The sequence below is a fragment of the Bidens hawaiensis genome, unplaced genomic scaffold (assembly GCF_021521415.1).
Source record: "Bidens hawaiensis isolate Kalapana, Puna unplaced genomic scaffold, B.hawaiensis_p1.1 tig00014463_1, whole genome shotgun sequence".
Classification (NCBI taxonomy): domain Eukaryota; kingdom Viridiplantae; phylum Streptophyta; class Magnoliopsida; order Asterales; family Asteraceae; genus Bidens; species Bidens hawaiensis.
In genome coordinates, this window is record NW_027492258.1 from 27,624 (window position 1) to 43,046 (window position 15,423).

Genomic DNA, 15,423 nt, shown 5'->3' on the forward strand with positions numbered 1-15,423 from the left:
CATTGTCGTCGTTTGACATGTTTTCTTTATTAACATCGGTATAAATGACAAACATATATGGATGAATGTATGATAATTATAAATAACTAGCTTAAAAAAGTTGAATACTTGAGTGACCTCCTATATGTTACCCCTTATTTTAGATTCCATCAAAAAGACAAAAAAGTGTTTCTGTGAGGGTCCCCAACTCGGCCCTCACACACACTAAAAGTTATATATGTATTCTAAACCGCATCATTTTTGACAACACAACTTGCCAATGAGTCTATTTTTGCGACCCCTAAACTTTGGCTTTGGGTGCTCATGGTCTTGACTATTAACTTCTTTAAGTTCCTTTTCAGGTTGAAGAATGTGCCGACCTCACCGCTATCTTGTACATAAAGTGCTCTCAGTTTTTCAATCAGCCTAAACCAGAGATGAGAAAAAAATTAAGTAAAGGGATACATATATAGAATGTGAACATATGAGGAAACAACACATGTAAAGCCGATGTGTACATTAATGGTTTCAAAACTGTGGACATGTAACATGTTTTTTGACCTTTTTTCTTACTTGTGAGTACGAATAAAGAAGTTTAATGTTCAACTTTAACATGCATTGTTGTGTAGAAGTAGACCAAACAGCAACCGATCAAGCAAACCTCTAATGCAAGCCCAAACCTTCCTTCTTAAAGACTTAAAGAAGTATTTGGCTTTTAAGTCATGCTAGTGTAGACTCTTAAAGGTTAAGAAGTCTTGTATTGGTGTATATCTGTGAATATGAACATGTCTAGACTTTTGGGAATGTGAGGAATCATGTTATTTGAAGCAAGATCTTGTATGCCAAATGTACAAGTACACATCATAACATTAAATCATTTCCAATAAGTCACCCGACTATATAATTGGTATCATTTTGTACTAAATACTACAAAAAAATATGTAAACAACTCATATTAAAAAAATGATGTTTGGTCAATATAAGGCAATGTGTTATGAGAGTTGTGAAATGTAAGATATGAGTTCATCATGTAGGCCACATGTAGAGACTTACACTTTCACATTTCAAATCCCAAATGATGTTTTATGGTGGGTAAAAAGTGAAATGTGATTGTAGAATGAGGTGAAGTTATATAATTAACGCCTGCATGGCATGGACTCATGCTCGCTAGCCTTCTCACACCTGGGTGTGACAATTTTTCAGTTCCTTGACGCTTACATGGCATGTGCTCACACCCACCCACCCACCCACATATGCCATAATAGTATAATACATGGCCTAAAAGGTTTAGAGGAAAACATGTAAACAACCAATTTAAATGAAAAACATATATAACTTTCAATTAATTATCAATTGGCCAGCTAAAATACTAATATGTTTCTTTATAAATGCGCATTTACTCAAACAAAAAACTCCGGCCTGGTTCTAAAGTCACAAGAATCCATTCGTAACCTGTACGTAATTTTCATCGAAAAGCTTCAAAATATGTTTTTCAAGTGACGAATAAATTGAATAATCATAAACGAATAACCAATATGTAAACAAATTTCAGTGACATCAGGGGAGAAAGTTTCATTTAAGACGTGGGAAGAACCCGAGAATCAAGGGCTATACTGTTAAAAAGAAACTGTCTAGGGATTTCAAATCAGGGTCGGTCGTAAACTGATCTCCGACCATTCTATCATACCGTAGACTGTTGACATTCTTCGAAAAAAATAAATAAACATGACATGTGTTATGTTCATTCATGTATGTAATAATTAATAAAGGAACATGGAATAAAAGTTATTAATAATGTTTATATTGGTTGGTTAATTAAATAAATAAAGAAAGAGAGGAAATGAATAAGCCAACCACGCACGATTCACGTGCCCCTGTGGAAGCTAAGAACCTACCTACGCGTTACGAGCCCCTAAAACACACACAAATCAAAAATCAAATCATCATCAGTCTCACTGTAACCAAAATAATAATAATAATAATCAAAATAAAATGAGGGAAGAAGGAATGAGCTCGTCTGGAGACCCATTACTCTTCCGCAATTCATCCTCTCGTCCACCCACTCCAGCTGCAAGGTATAATAATATACACACACCTAACCCTAATTCTCTAATCATACTCTATACATGTTAATTCGTGTTCTAATCGGTGTTTATTCAATCTCGCGTTATTCAATTCAACCTAAATCGCCATAATGCGTGCTCAATTACTGAATCACGAGCTAAACCCTAGGCTCTAGCCTTTATTGTTTCATTTTAGGGCAATAATGTACTTTGTGCATTCTCCTATTCCGGAATTAAAATTGTTTCTGTTTTTTTATCAGTTTTACCTTGTGTAACTGTAATTCATGAATTTAGGGATATTTTAGATACCGTATGAGTTTGAATGTTTAAAGCGCAAATTCCGAAGATAGAGAATCGTTATGGACTTTGCTAGTTAACCTGTAAATGCTATGAATATTCAAAAATCAGTGGAATTGTGAGTTAAAATTGTTTTATATTGTTTATCAATTTTACCTTGTGTAGCTTCAGTTGGAACTGGATACTGACATAATGTAATATATTGAATTTAGGGATATATTAATTGTTGCATCGGTTCGAATATCTAAAGCGGGATTCCGAAATTAGAGAATCATTATGAATGGAGTTTGCTAGTTAATTAGTGGAATTGTGCATTCTTGTAATTCGGAGTTAAAATTGTTTCATTTTGTATGTCAGTTTTACCTTGTGTAGCTTCAGTTGGAACTAGATACTGTAATCCATTGAATTTAGGGATATTTTTATTGCACTCAGTATCGGTGCTATAGCGGTTTCGGACCTGGAGCAGAATATCATTAAAAATATCGGTACCGATAGTATCAGCGATATTTGACCGTATATCACTGATTTTCCCCCAATATCAGTTTTTTATGTCTTAATTGTCAAATTTTAGTATTTAATGTTAGTTATTAGTCTTAATCAGTTCCTACTTGCTACAATTGTTAGTGTTTTGCTAAAGGTTAATTTGTTAATGGTAGGAGAGTGTACTGAATTGTTAGTGTTTAATGTTAGTGTTTTTAGTCTTATCTACTTGCTACAATTGTTAGTGTTTTGCAAAAGGTTAATTTGTTAATGGTAGGAGAGTATACTGAATTGTTAGTGTTTAAATTGCTATATACATATAAATTTTGCTTGATATTTAAATTACCGATATCCCACTGTGATAATCTATATCTCAAATATTGGTACTTTGACCGATATCCGATATTTTTCCGCATTAACTGCATAGTGTATCAGTTTGAATATTTAAAGCGCGGTTTCCGAAATTAGCGAATTGTTATGGACTTGGCTAGTTAACCTGTGAATGCTATGACTATGCAAAAATCGGTGGAATAGTGCATTTTTGTAATTTAGGGTTAAAATTGTTACAATCTGTTTATCAATTTTATCTTGTGTAGCTTTAGTTGGAACTGGATACTGTAACCTGTTGATTTAGGGATGTCTTAATTGTTGCAATAGTTTGAATATTTAAAGCGCGGGTTCCAAAATTAAAGAATCGTTATGAAGGTTGCTTCATAGTTATCAAATGCACTAGGCGCATAGGCCTTGCTTGTTGCCTAGGCGCAAAAAAACGAGGGCCTGAGAAAAAAAGGCACACTTAATAAAAAATAAAAAATATATTACGTGTATAATAAATTATACTATTCTTCAAATAAAATAAACAAAAGCTATTATATAACAATATAACATTTAATATCAGCTAATTAGTACCAAAAGTTCTAAAATAGTCAAGTTTCAATAGAACTTCTTGTGTTTCTTTTTCTCGGCATTTATCTTCTCATGCTCACGGCATAGACAATGTCGAAGCGCTCGCCTAGGAACTAGAAGCGAATTTTTTGAGCATTGCCTAAAAAATGAGCCTAGGCGCAAGAAGCGACGGCTTTTAATAACTATGGTTTGCTTAGTTAACTTGTGAATGCTATGAATATGGAAACATTATTTAATATATCAAAATTTTTATCAGTTCTGCAGGGGCATCATCACCTGCTGTTGCCACTAATGCTGGCAGTGCAGATTGGTTGGGTCATGGCCAAGGATCCAAAGTAGGTTCTGTGTCTCGAGTTGGCTCACAGCCCATGTGGATTTCGTTGAGTGCGAGTGTTGGTGGTTCGGCTTTGGGCTCGTCTCAGCCTTCTTGTAGACCATGGGAGAGGGGTGATCTTTTGAGGAGACTGTCTACATTTAAGCCTGCAAATTGGTTTGGAAAGCCTAAGGTTTGACTTATATATTATAAATCTATTTAACATATCAATGTGTTCAACATGCATTGCTGGAACTTTTTATAGATCAAATGACCTGTTTTTATACATTTGTAACATGTTCAAGCATTCAATGTGCATTATTGGAACTTTTTATATGATTTTATCTTGTATTACTACAGTACCACTTTTAAGTTTTAAAGTTAATGTTTGAATTCCATAAAATGCTATATTATAGTTCTATCTCTCATGCAGGATGCTAGTTCACTTGCCTGTGCAAGAAGAGGTTGGGTAAATGTTGATGTTGATAAAATTGAATGTGAGTCTTGTTGTGCTACCCTCAAATACGTTGCACCAGATTCATGGACTCCTACAAAAGGTCAAATTTGCTACAATTTATCATAATTATGTATCCTTTTTTTATAATTTGTATATCATATGTTGTTAGCAGGTGATAATGTTGGAGAAGAATTTAGCAATCAGCTTGATGAAGGACACAAAGTGATTTGCCCATGGAGAGGAAACAGCTGTGCTGAAAGCTTAGTTCAGTTTCCTCCAACTCCACCATCAGCCTTGATTGGTGGTTATAAGGACCGTTTTGATGGATTGTTCCAATTTCTCTACCTACCAATTGTGGCTGCTTCCACAGTTGACCAGATGAGGGTCTCTAGAGGCTCTGAAATTGACCGCTTTTTGGTTCAACCGCATGCTTTTGTCGCAGGGGAATCGGGTTTTAAAGCAGACATAGCATCTGGTTCAGATAATACCAAAGAAGAGGCGTTATTCATATATTCACGTGTAAGTTGCATGCATCACTTACAACCTAGATTAACTGATTACTAAGTAAATGGATTGATATTGTGACCTCTGGTAAATTATCATCATTTGTGAGCTTTATTTTTGTTTTACTGATCGATAATCATCTGTGTGTAGGCTCAGAAATTGATAAGCCTATGTGGATGGGAGCCGACATGGGTTAGAAATGTTCAAGACTGTGAAGAACATTCTGCTCAATCAGCAAGAAACGGATGTTCTTACAGTCCCATTACCGATTTTGCACCACCAGATGACCGACTTCCTATCAAAAAAACATTATCCAAAAAGGGTCCTGATAACAATGAACAATTGAGAGCTAGATCGCCTATGCTCGAATGTAGCTTATGTGGGGCCACAGTCAGAATCCTGGACTTTTTGACTGTCAATCGTCCTGCTCGCTTTGCTGCTAATATTAATGATGTTCCCGAAACAAGCAAAAAGATGGCTTTAACCCGTGGAGTAAGTGCAGCTAGTGGAATTAATGGATGGGTTGCCACTGACCCAACGGAAAAAGACCAAAATGACCTTGATGAAGCAGCAACCACAGGGGAAGGAAAGTCAATGTCAAATATTGGAGTTGACTTAGATCTTACAATGGGTGGTGGGTTTTCTGGTGGAACTACACAGAAAGCTGCGGTACCTGAACAATATGAAGATGTAAACATCGGGAAAGATCTTATTATCGGGCAGCCTACCAGTAGTGAGGTTGGTGATCGGGCAGCATCCTATGAATCCCGAGGTCCTAGTACCCGCAAAAGAAATCTAGATGAAGGTGGGAGCACTGTCGATAGGCCGCCACATGTCACAACGCAACAGGCAGATAGTGTTGAAGGGATTGTCATTGACCGTGACGGTGATGAAGTCAATGACAGTAAACAGTCATCTGGTCCTTCTAAACGCGTGTGTGAGCGTGAGTCTCATGTTTTTGAATCGCATAGACGAGACTCATCCGGTGCGGGCCCTAGCCAAACCTTATATTTTGATATTGAACAAGATGTTCACTTTCATACATCTGCTATCGATTCCACACGGGCTTCTTCTGTTATTGCAATGGATATGGTTTATCATGATGATGATAATGATTCAATGGAAAGTGTTGAAAATCGACCTGGAGATTTTGATGATGTTGATATTAATGATCCTTCTACTTCAGCTTTTAAAAGCCCTGATTTAAACGACCCGTCAGATTTGAATTTGAGTAATCAAGCCCAACAGAGTATCTGTCCCGCTTCGGTTCGGGCCCCGGGTGAGATCGGGCTTAGCAGCACGAATGACGAGGAAGTATTGAATACAGATACCGCCACCGAGCACCGGCGGGATGGTGGTCCAAGCCTGGCGATTAGTGGCGGGAGTGTTGGAATGGGGGCTAGCCATGAAGCAGAAATCCATGGTGTTGAAGGCTCTGTTCATAGGACCGAGAGTGTTGTTGGGGATATGGAACCGGTGGCTGAAGTTACAGAAAACCAAGGGCAAAATGGGGAATTTGCTATGGATCCTGGAGTGATGGGTGATTTTGTGCCTGAAGAAATGGATCAAGATCTGATGTCAAGGTCTGTTGGAAGAGCAGATAGCGGGTCAAAGATTGTTGGGTCAACTAAGGAGGAGTCGGTTGAAAGTGGTGAGAAGACTAGTAATATGAATGCTTTAGGGCATGAGCAGAGTACACACCCGTCTCTTTCTTGTAATGCGGTTTTGTGTTCTGGGATTGAAGCATCAAAGGATGAGGTGACACAGGGTGGAAAGTCTTCCCCAACTGATGAAGGCGGATTCACAAGTTATGCGGTTGCCAATGGGATAGGTAGGTTCACTTTGTCTTTATTTTCCACGCACATATACACATCTGTATGCTCTTTATCCAACTGCATGTATATTAAATATGCACTTTGCCAGCTGTCAACTGTTCTTTAACACAACTTTGTTACTGTTAGATGGTTAAAATGGTAGTGGTATTTTTGTTTAGGCCCTCCAAATGGAGAAAGCAACTTTGAAGAAGCTGTGGAGTTTGATCCAATTAAGCATCATAATTTCTTCTGTCCTTGGGTCAATGGGAATGTTGCTGCAGCTGGTGTTACCAAAAGTAGCAGTTCAAGTTCCAGTGCTGGTGCTTTAGCCCTGTGTGGATGGCAGCTGACCTTAGATGCTTTGGATGGCTTCCAAACGCTTGACCCAAATCAGACAGTTGAATCTGAATCTGCTGCTTCGTTGTACAAGGTGTGCCAATTCTAGCCTCATTTTTATAAAGATAATACTTGTGTAGGTTGAAGTTCATTACAGAACACTAAATTATTGCAAAACAAAAAGAACAAACTTAGATCGTTTAATTTTTAAATAAATATTTTATTATTATTATTATTATTATTATTATTATTATTTTTTCAAATTTTCTACTTCTTACATACATATTTGTATGTTTGTGTACATAAAAAATCACCAGACTAATTTTTTTATATGCTTTTAAAATTTGTTAACAATTTATCTACACATGTGTAGGTTATATACACAAACGATACTAGTTCATTTTTTTTTCAATTTCAGTATAGGCGATAGACATTGGATTTCTATCATTTTTTTTTATTTTAACATTTTTAAAATAGGAAAATGAAGGATTCATTTTGTTCTACGTGTTCTCACAATATTTAGTGTTATGTGTAGATTCCTCCCGTACTTGTGTATTGGTAGATGTCTTCGTTTATTTATAAAGATGATAATTTTAGCTTGTTTATTTATGAAGTTTAGTTTACTTGCTATTTTTCTGTGTAGTGTTTTAATTTAGGAAAGTTGGATAATAATAATCCAAACTATTAACTATTGGCCAATAATAATCTCAACTAACAATATGAATGGTAATAATCACAACTTTCAGTTTCTTTACCCATAACAATCTCAGTCTAACAGAGTGTTAACTCCGTTAGTTATTTCTTTTAAGTGAATGTGATAATGACCGAATTACCCTTTATGTTAAATAATTGTAAACAAAAATAAGAAACTGAATATATTTTGGGATCACTTTTTATAGCTAAAGAGCAATGAAGATTACAATAAATAGCCCGAAATCCACCCACCGGATCTCCTCATCGGAACGCCTGCAACACCGCCGTCGGCCGTCCATCTGCACCAAAACCGGCCACCGTCACCTGAAACCTGCAACAACACCACGGTGCACCCCCAGTGTACTACTTCATCAACAACACTATGACATACATAAAGAATTTCCACGGAATCTGTTCTCTCAATTCCTTTATTAAATCAACAAATTGGAGACAAATTGAGTAGTTTTTTTTTTGCTGATTTCGATTAAAAAATGTATGATTCTGAAATTAAAACTGGAATTGAAGTTGAAAATGTATTTTCTCATATCTACCGTCGATTCCCGCCGTCATCTATAGTTTTCTCCCGGCAAACGCATCTATGACGTCACCGTTTTCTCCTCCCTGCGGCTGGTAGTCCTGGTGTTGTTGCAGGTGGGTGCCCGGTGTTAGTGCAGATGGCTGGCCGACTGCGGTCGGCGGTGTTGCAGACTTTCCAATGAGGTGGTCCAATGAGTGGATTTGGGGCTGTTTATTGTATCAGTATTGTTATTTAGTTATAAAAAGTGATTATTTATTATTTATTTAATGTAAAGGGTAATTTTGTCATTTTAACATTCACTCAAAAGAAATAACTAACGGAATTAACACTGTTAGACTGAGATTGTTATGGGTAATGGAGCTGTAAGCTGGATTATTACTGGTTACATTGTTAGTTGGGATTATTATTGGCAAATAGTTCATAGTCTAGATTATTAAAATCCAATTTTCCTTTAATTTAAAGGTTTGACAAATGGGCGGTTTGGGTTCAACAAGTATTTCTTTGTTTGGGTCTGGGATGATCTAAACGTGTTTTTTTTTTCATTTTATTTATTTTTAATTAATGTGTTCAGTATGTATCTAAAATATACTTTGTTAATTGGTGAATTTCTGATTTTCGTGTTCTCGAGAAATGGAAGTATAGTTGGGTGTATTTTTGCAAATGTTAGTTGTGTAAAAACAAATTGCTAATTACTCATACCTCTACTTGTTGATTGGACCGGTAACCTGGCATGAATTTTTGCAGGATGATCGTCAAATTTTGGGTCGAAAGCACATGGCACAACACTCTCTCAGCAAAAGCCATGGCCAGAACTGAAACCACCATTAATCTGGTAATTTTTAAAATTTTGTTATATATCCATTTCACAACTTCATGATTCCCCTAAACCACGAGATGAGAGGTGACAAAATGGTATGGTTGATTAAAGGGTCAAAAACGGATTATTCTACAAATTATTTATAAATAGCTGGTTTGTCAAATACGATTATAAATTTATAATGTATATTATATTAGTAACAAACTAATAATGTAATTTTGTCAATAAAATGATACTTTGTATCTCAAAAACACTTTCTGGTGAGTTTCAGCCATTGTGACCTGTTTTCCCTTCTAGATTTTTTTTTCGTTTTTCCCTTTTTTTTTTGGTATCTTATCAGTTTAACATTCGTTTTATATGCATATTTGCAGTGCAGCCAAACATCTCTGGTCGTGTTACAAGAAGTTTAAGCCTTGCCTTTTTCTTGGAGTATTGCTTTAGTATGTACCTAGACCCCTATAACAAGAAGTTACATGGTCTACATTGCACTTCTATCTATTTCAAGTTTTTGTTCCTTGTTGCTTATAATAGTTTATAATAAAGCGTTTAAAAACGTTATAGGAATTTATAGAACGATATGGAGTCTATTATATTTTGTATGTAGGAATGACATTGTTAAGATGCTAGACATACATTTGAAGTTTGAACCATCTGTCAGTCCAACTTCGTATGGAAATTGTTTCAATGGTTGTTCATTTCTTTATACCTATTGTTCGGCCCGCTTGAGGGACTAGTTTTTGAGACCGAGTTCTGGTAGTTATTTTTTTATTTATTTATTTATTTTTGGGTGAAAATGAGTTATTTTCAGTAATAATTTAGTATTATGTTAATTGTCAGCACGTCAATTTTGTTAAAAAGTTATATATTGTCAACAATATTCTAATTTTTTAATAAAGTTATTTGATAAGATTAAGCTTTAAGAATATAGTTTTACGTTTAAGACTTTCTTTTCATTTTACACGTTTCATCTTAGGTTGTTCTATTCGGTTTTGCTCGTTTAATCTAAACTTAATGTGGATTGACCAATGATTTCTTATTGGAAATCTCATGGAATTTGAACGTAAATGTTCGATTGTTGTAGATCAGTAATAAAATTGTGCTGAGAAGTTTTGATGAGTATATCTTGCTATGTGGCATAAAACAAAGATTGCTTAAAGAAAACTAAAAGATTCTAGCAAAGTTTACTGGTATTCTTGTGTTCTTAGTTTCAACATAATACCGTCTATGGTTGAGGTATGCAAAACCTGAGTTCAAGTTGCATTGGTAAAGCTAAAGAGCCGACTCGAGACTCCATCATACCTGACAAAGTTATTATATGTTTGATTTTGGTTTAGTCTTAGATCCTACTTATTAAGTTATCAACTGATCGACCTTTAAAAAAAAGTTATCAACCGATCGGTATTAACTAAGCCTTACTGATCGCTGTCAGCATTAACCGAGGTGAGTTCCTATCTAGCCGAGCCAAGCTAAGCATTGAGACAGACCGAGTTCCTACCGATTACAAGCCTATCTCCAGCTCAAATATTACTTACCCACCTGTTTGGTGGAAAAACAAATCTAACCCGAATCTCTTTATAGGAGTCATTTTAAATTGTAAAAATAATTCCATCCAAGAAAACCAGATATTTAAAAGTATGAACCCGGCGTGAATCGAAAACGCAACCTTCTGATTCCAAGTCAAACGCGCACCCATTGCGCCTTGAGTTCGTGTATGTTATCCAATCCAACTCTTTATTAGTTACCACTGTACTTCCTCGTATGCATAGCTAGATTGTACACCCTGGATATACAATTGTACATATTTAGACAAACTAAATGATTGTTATAGCATTTGGAAAATTATGGAACAAATAACCGATGAAAATGTTTCCAGAAAATCTTATTCAACACGGACAGTTTAAACCCGAAAACTCGTTTTCGGCCGAGAATTAGTTTATATATTCAAGATTATCGGCCAACGAGTAGTTTAGTACTTGGTGAGCTATATCAAGTGAAAATGAAATTCAAAAAATGTCTAAATATAAGAGGCGAGCTTTTCCAATATAAGATAAAACCGATGAAAATGAAATTCAAAAAATGTTTTTCCGAGATCCCACCAATTTTATGTTGTGCAGTGGATTTGAACCCGCGCAACGGTGTTGAATTATTAATTAAAAAACCACTAATGATTTGGGTTTGTGATATAATGATCCCTTTGTAAATATGGAATAAAAGATTTTAACCGGGTCTTCCAAAACATGTTTGATGTCTACTTGTCAAAATATGATTCCGTGTCATCCACGGGTGCGGGTTCTAGTAGGCCGGGACACCCGTTGAGTAGATTTATTCAAAATTTAAGACATGTCAATAAATAATAAACGTGTTCGAGGTAATATTTCAAATAGCATAACATATTTCTTTTCTGTTATGGGTCCCGAGGCATTGGCACTGACCAATTTTGATATATTAGCTTGGTGGAAAGGAAACACAGTTTTTGACTCACGATTGAAAGTCGAATAACGTTTACAGCGTAAAGGAAGTCGCCAGAAAAGTCACCGGAATTGTTGGTCGGAAAACTTCATCAGAAAAACTCAACGGGAAAGTCACTGGAAAAGCGGCCAATGTCTCAAGCAATTGTGTTTTTCAACATTGAAAACACTTCAAAAAACACAATGGAGGAAATACAATTATATAACACAATTTGTAAAAAAAAACCAATTTTTTTTTTTAATTTTTATATTGCAATATTGTACTACTCATGTTAAAATAACAAAACATGTGTTATTATAGTAATTTTTCTTTTGTTAAAATGTCAAATAAAAAAGTTATGGACGTTTTGAAACGACGAGGCAATTAGCATATGTAATGCATGTGGAGAAATAAAATCAACAAATGTGTTATCTCTGCTTAACTAATCTCAATTATCAAAGTCTAAAATGAATAGACAAAATTACTTTTACCCTTTTTACAAAACAATATTATATTTATAACGTAGCCGGTATTAATATTATAGATTTTTTAATTTGTTTGGTTATGTTATGTCGTCTTTTTTTTTCTTTTCTTTTTTTGTAATAATTGATAAAAAACTTTTAGACCCAAATTACATTGTATTTGTTACGGGTAAATCAACATATTATAACCTTCAAGAGCGATAACTGAAAACCGTCATAATGGATCAGTTATGGTTATTTATTAACTAACATAACAATTATAATTACGGGTTTGACTCAAAACCGCTTCAAGTCGATCCATACACACCCCTAATCAAAAGGGTAAATGGTTGTGATGAAATACGTAATTTCATATTTGACTAGTTACAAATGTAGTAAGGGTTTAACTTGCAAACCCTATGAAACTTAAGGGTCTCTCCACTTCTTGTCTCTGTATATATATAATAACATTTGTCCCAAATTTAATCTAATCTTCCATTAATCAATCAATCGCTATTACCATCACCGCAGGTAACAAATACCTAAATTTTGAAACTATGTTGGTATACATACATATATATGTAATAATCCCCTGTTTTATTTTGTAAATTTGCAGTAAACAATGGATCCAGCACCTGAACCAGTTACTTACATTTGTGGAGGTCTGTTTTTTATTTTATTATTATTATTCTTTTTGTGTATTTTGATAGTCTTGATTTCTTTCAGTTTCTGTTTGTAATTTGGTAATTAATTGATTGAGTTTATATGTGTGATGTAGATTGTGGTCATGAGAATACTTTGAAGGTTGGTGATGTGATTCAATGCCGAGAGTGCGGTTACCGTATTCTTTACAAGAAGCGAACTCGCCGAAGTAATTCTCTTTCAAATCTCTGTTTTTTTAATGAGTAATTTTTGTAAAGTAGCTTTAAATTTTGGTTAGTCCGCTCGTAAAGCTCAAGCTAGCTCGTCTATCTTATCGAGCTGAAATGTTTAGTTGCTTGGCTTATAAAAGGTGGAGCTAGCTTGTTTAATTTTTATAAGTTATTAAATTTTGTACTTTTTACACATTGTTATATATGAAACAAAAGATAGCCTTTTTAACTACACATAATGCTGAATTTATAAACAACATATATTATGATTTATATGTATTAAAATTTGGGTTATAATTTCTGGATAAAACTTATATATATATATATATATATTAAATTTTGGGGTTTTATTTAATTGAGTCAACGAGCCAGTTAACGAGCGAGCCAGTGAGCTAGCTTGCCTTGGCTGGGTGCCCAACACAAACGAGCCTAGAACTGCTAGTTCTTTTAACAACCTTAGTCTTACCTGGTTCCATTGGCTAACATGGCATTTGTGGAATATTGTGAGTTAACTGGTGACAGGTTCTTATGGTTAACTGAAAAAAAAAAGTAATGTTTAATGACACAGAATGTGTTACTTTTGAAAATGGGATCTTGTTTGTTAGAAAGAACTCAATAATTGTTGTTTGTATCCTCATAAGTGAATGCATATATGCTCTTCCACTTGTATTTTTTTATCACTCACGAGAACTAAATAGATGAACTCAGCCACTAGATACATATTGTACTTTTTTCAGAGTCACAGACACATAGCTAGTTAGAATTGAAATTGCCATTGGCTTGAAGTTGGTTACAACTCGGTGATCCTTAATTTTTAACTTCAGTTATGAAAATTTGTTGCTGTCTTTACAAGCACAAGAATTTGGTGTTTGGTGGATTTGTTATAGGCACAATGTTTTGTATTTACCAGCCTCTTGTATAATCTATGTAGTTTGCATCATCTTTTTATCTATCACAAGTATTCTAAAAAATCCTTGATTATCTGCTGCAGTTGTGCAGTATGAAGCCCGTTGAAGAACACACTGCAAGTGAAGCTCGCATTGGCATCATCAGTTATGATTGGATTGTCTTGTAATAAGTGTGAAATTTGGATCTTTAATTGTGAATCATCAAATCTTGTCTGTTTGAAATGCTTGAAGATCCTATGTTAACAGACAGCAGTTATAAGTTATAGCATTGAAATTCGACGATTACATTTACCATTGATGCAACATTATTTCATTTGCACAAACATATTACTTTATAAAATCAAAATCATATTAACTTTCATTTAAAACGAGGGATGAGAATTTTTTTTTTTGAAATCTGTCTCTCATATATTCGGTACGGATATTGATGTTGGTATTCTGTTAGGCATATGTTAAAAGTTTATTGGGAAATCTCCATATATGATATCCAATAAAATGGGGCCAACCAACTTTTCAAATCATAAAACAATGAGACTTCATCGAGATTTCTGTTGAGAATGTAACAAACAAAGAAAAGGAGAAGGGGTAAATGGAAAGGTGATTGGCAAAGATTTAACGAATAGTAACAATTTTGTTATTTTTGGTTTATTTTGTTCAATCTTTTTCATAAAGTTTTTGGGAGATTTAGTATATTCTGGTATTGTGTTACTTGATTACAAATGGATTTTATATTATGGTTTATTTTGGTATTAAGTTTTTATTGGTTTTAATTTTGGTTTTGGTTTTGGTTGTGATATTAGTAATACCGGTACCCATATCAATTTAGTCAATTTGGTACCCGTCGGTATTCGCATACTGGTACCGGAACCTGGACCGATCTAATTTGTTATTCGTACCGGTACCGGTACCATGATCATTGGAGATTTGAAAAACAAAACACACACACACACAAAGCGGTACAAAAGCATGTATTATACCAATATACATGTATTGATACTCGTACCGTACCGTTATACTTCGTATTCATTTTTTTTTTCATAACAAGAATATTGAATCGATCTCATCCCTGTTTGAAACAACTAACTCATACCTTTAATCCTACTTTCTAGTTTTAACGCCTTAACAATTTATGAGAACACTTAAGGGGAGTCAATCGTATCGCGTTGGCGAGTTGACGGGTTGAGATTCTTTAACTCTAACCCAACCCGTATATATATTTGTGTCGTGTTGACCCATTTAAATTTGTGTCGTGTATCGGATCAACCCATTTTATGTTTATTTATGAATATGAGTGATACCTAGTGATTTGGTAACAATTAATTACTATTATTCATAAAAAACAACATTTTAGTAATTTGTGAAATACGGAGTATCTAATTATTTCTCATTTTCAATTAACAAATTTGGTTTTGCATATTTAGCTCAAGATAAGAGCAAACAAATAAAATAATTAAAGAAGAGACGGTTAGAGTTAGCAGTAATAAAATAAAAATGTTGGAAATTAAGGGCAGATAAAAGTAATTTAAAAAAATTAGTT

At 34.6% G+C, this 15,423-nt stretch overlaps 2 protein-coding genes across 3 annotated transcripts; both read left to right on the top strand.

Annotated features, from left to right (window-relative positions):
- The first annotated feature begins 1,905 nt into the window (after window positions 1–1,905).
- Window positions 1,906–9,970, top strand: LOC143546770 (uncharacterized). 2 transcript variants are annotated; one of them, XM_077038359.1, is made up of 8 exons: window positions 1,906–2,054; window positions 3,982–4,231; window positions 4,472–4,595; window positions 4,668–5,014; window positions 5,150–6,830; window positions 6,993–7,243; window positions 9,125–9,212; window positions 9,574–9,970. In XM_077038359.1, exons 1-7 carry the CDS (start codon window positions 1,972–1,974, stop codon window positions 9,194–9,196), a joined length of 2,808 nt encoding a protein of 935 aa, XP_076894474.1. In that variant the 5' UTR covers window positions 1,906–1,971; the 3' UTR covers window positions 9,197–9,212; window positions 9,574–9,970. The 2 variants fall into 2 exon arrangements, with proteins under 2 accessions (XP_076894474.1, XP_076894473.1); XM_077038358.1 differs by having other exon boundaries at window positions 9,569–9,969.
- Window positions 9,971–12,680: 2,710 nt separating this feature from the next.
- On the top strand, window positions 12,681–14,177 carry LOC143546755 (DNA-directed RNA polymerases II, IV and V subunit 12). Its single transcript, XM_077038343.1, has 3 exons — window positions 12,681–12,768; window positions 12,885–12,977; window positions 13,970–14,177. Exons 1-3 carry the CDS (start codon window positions 12,729–12,731, stop codon window positions 13,990–13,992), a joined length of 156 nt encoding a protein of 51 aa, XP_076894458.1. The 5' UTR covers window positions 12,681–12,728; the 3' UTR covers window positions 13,993–14,177.
- Window positions 14,178–15,423: the final 1,246 nt, after the last annotated feature.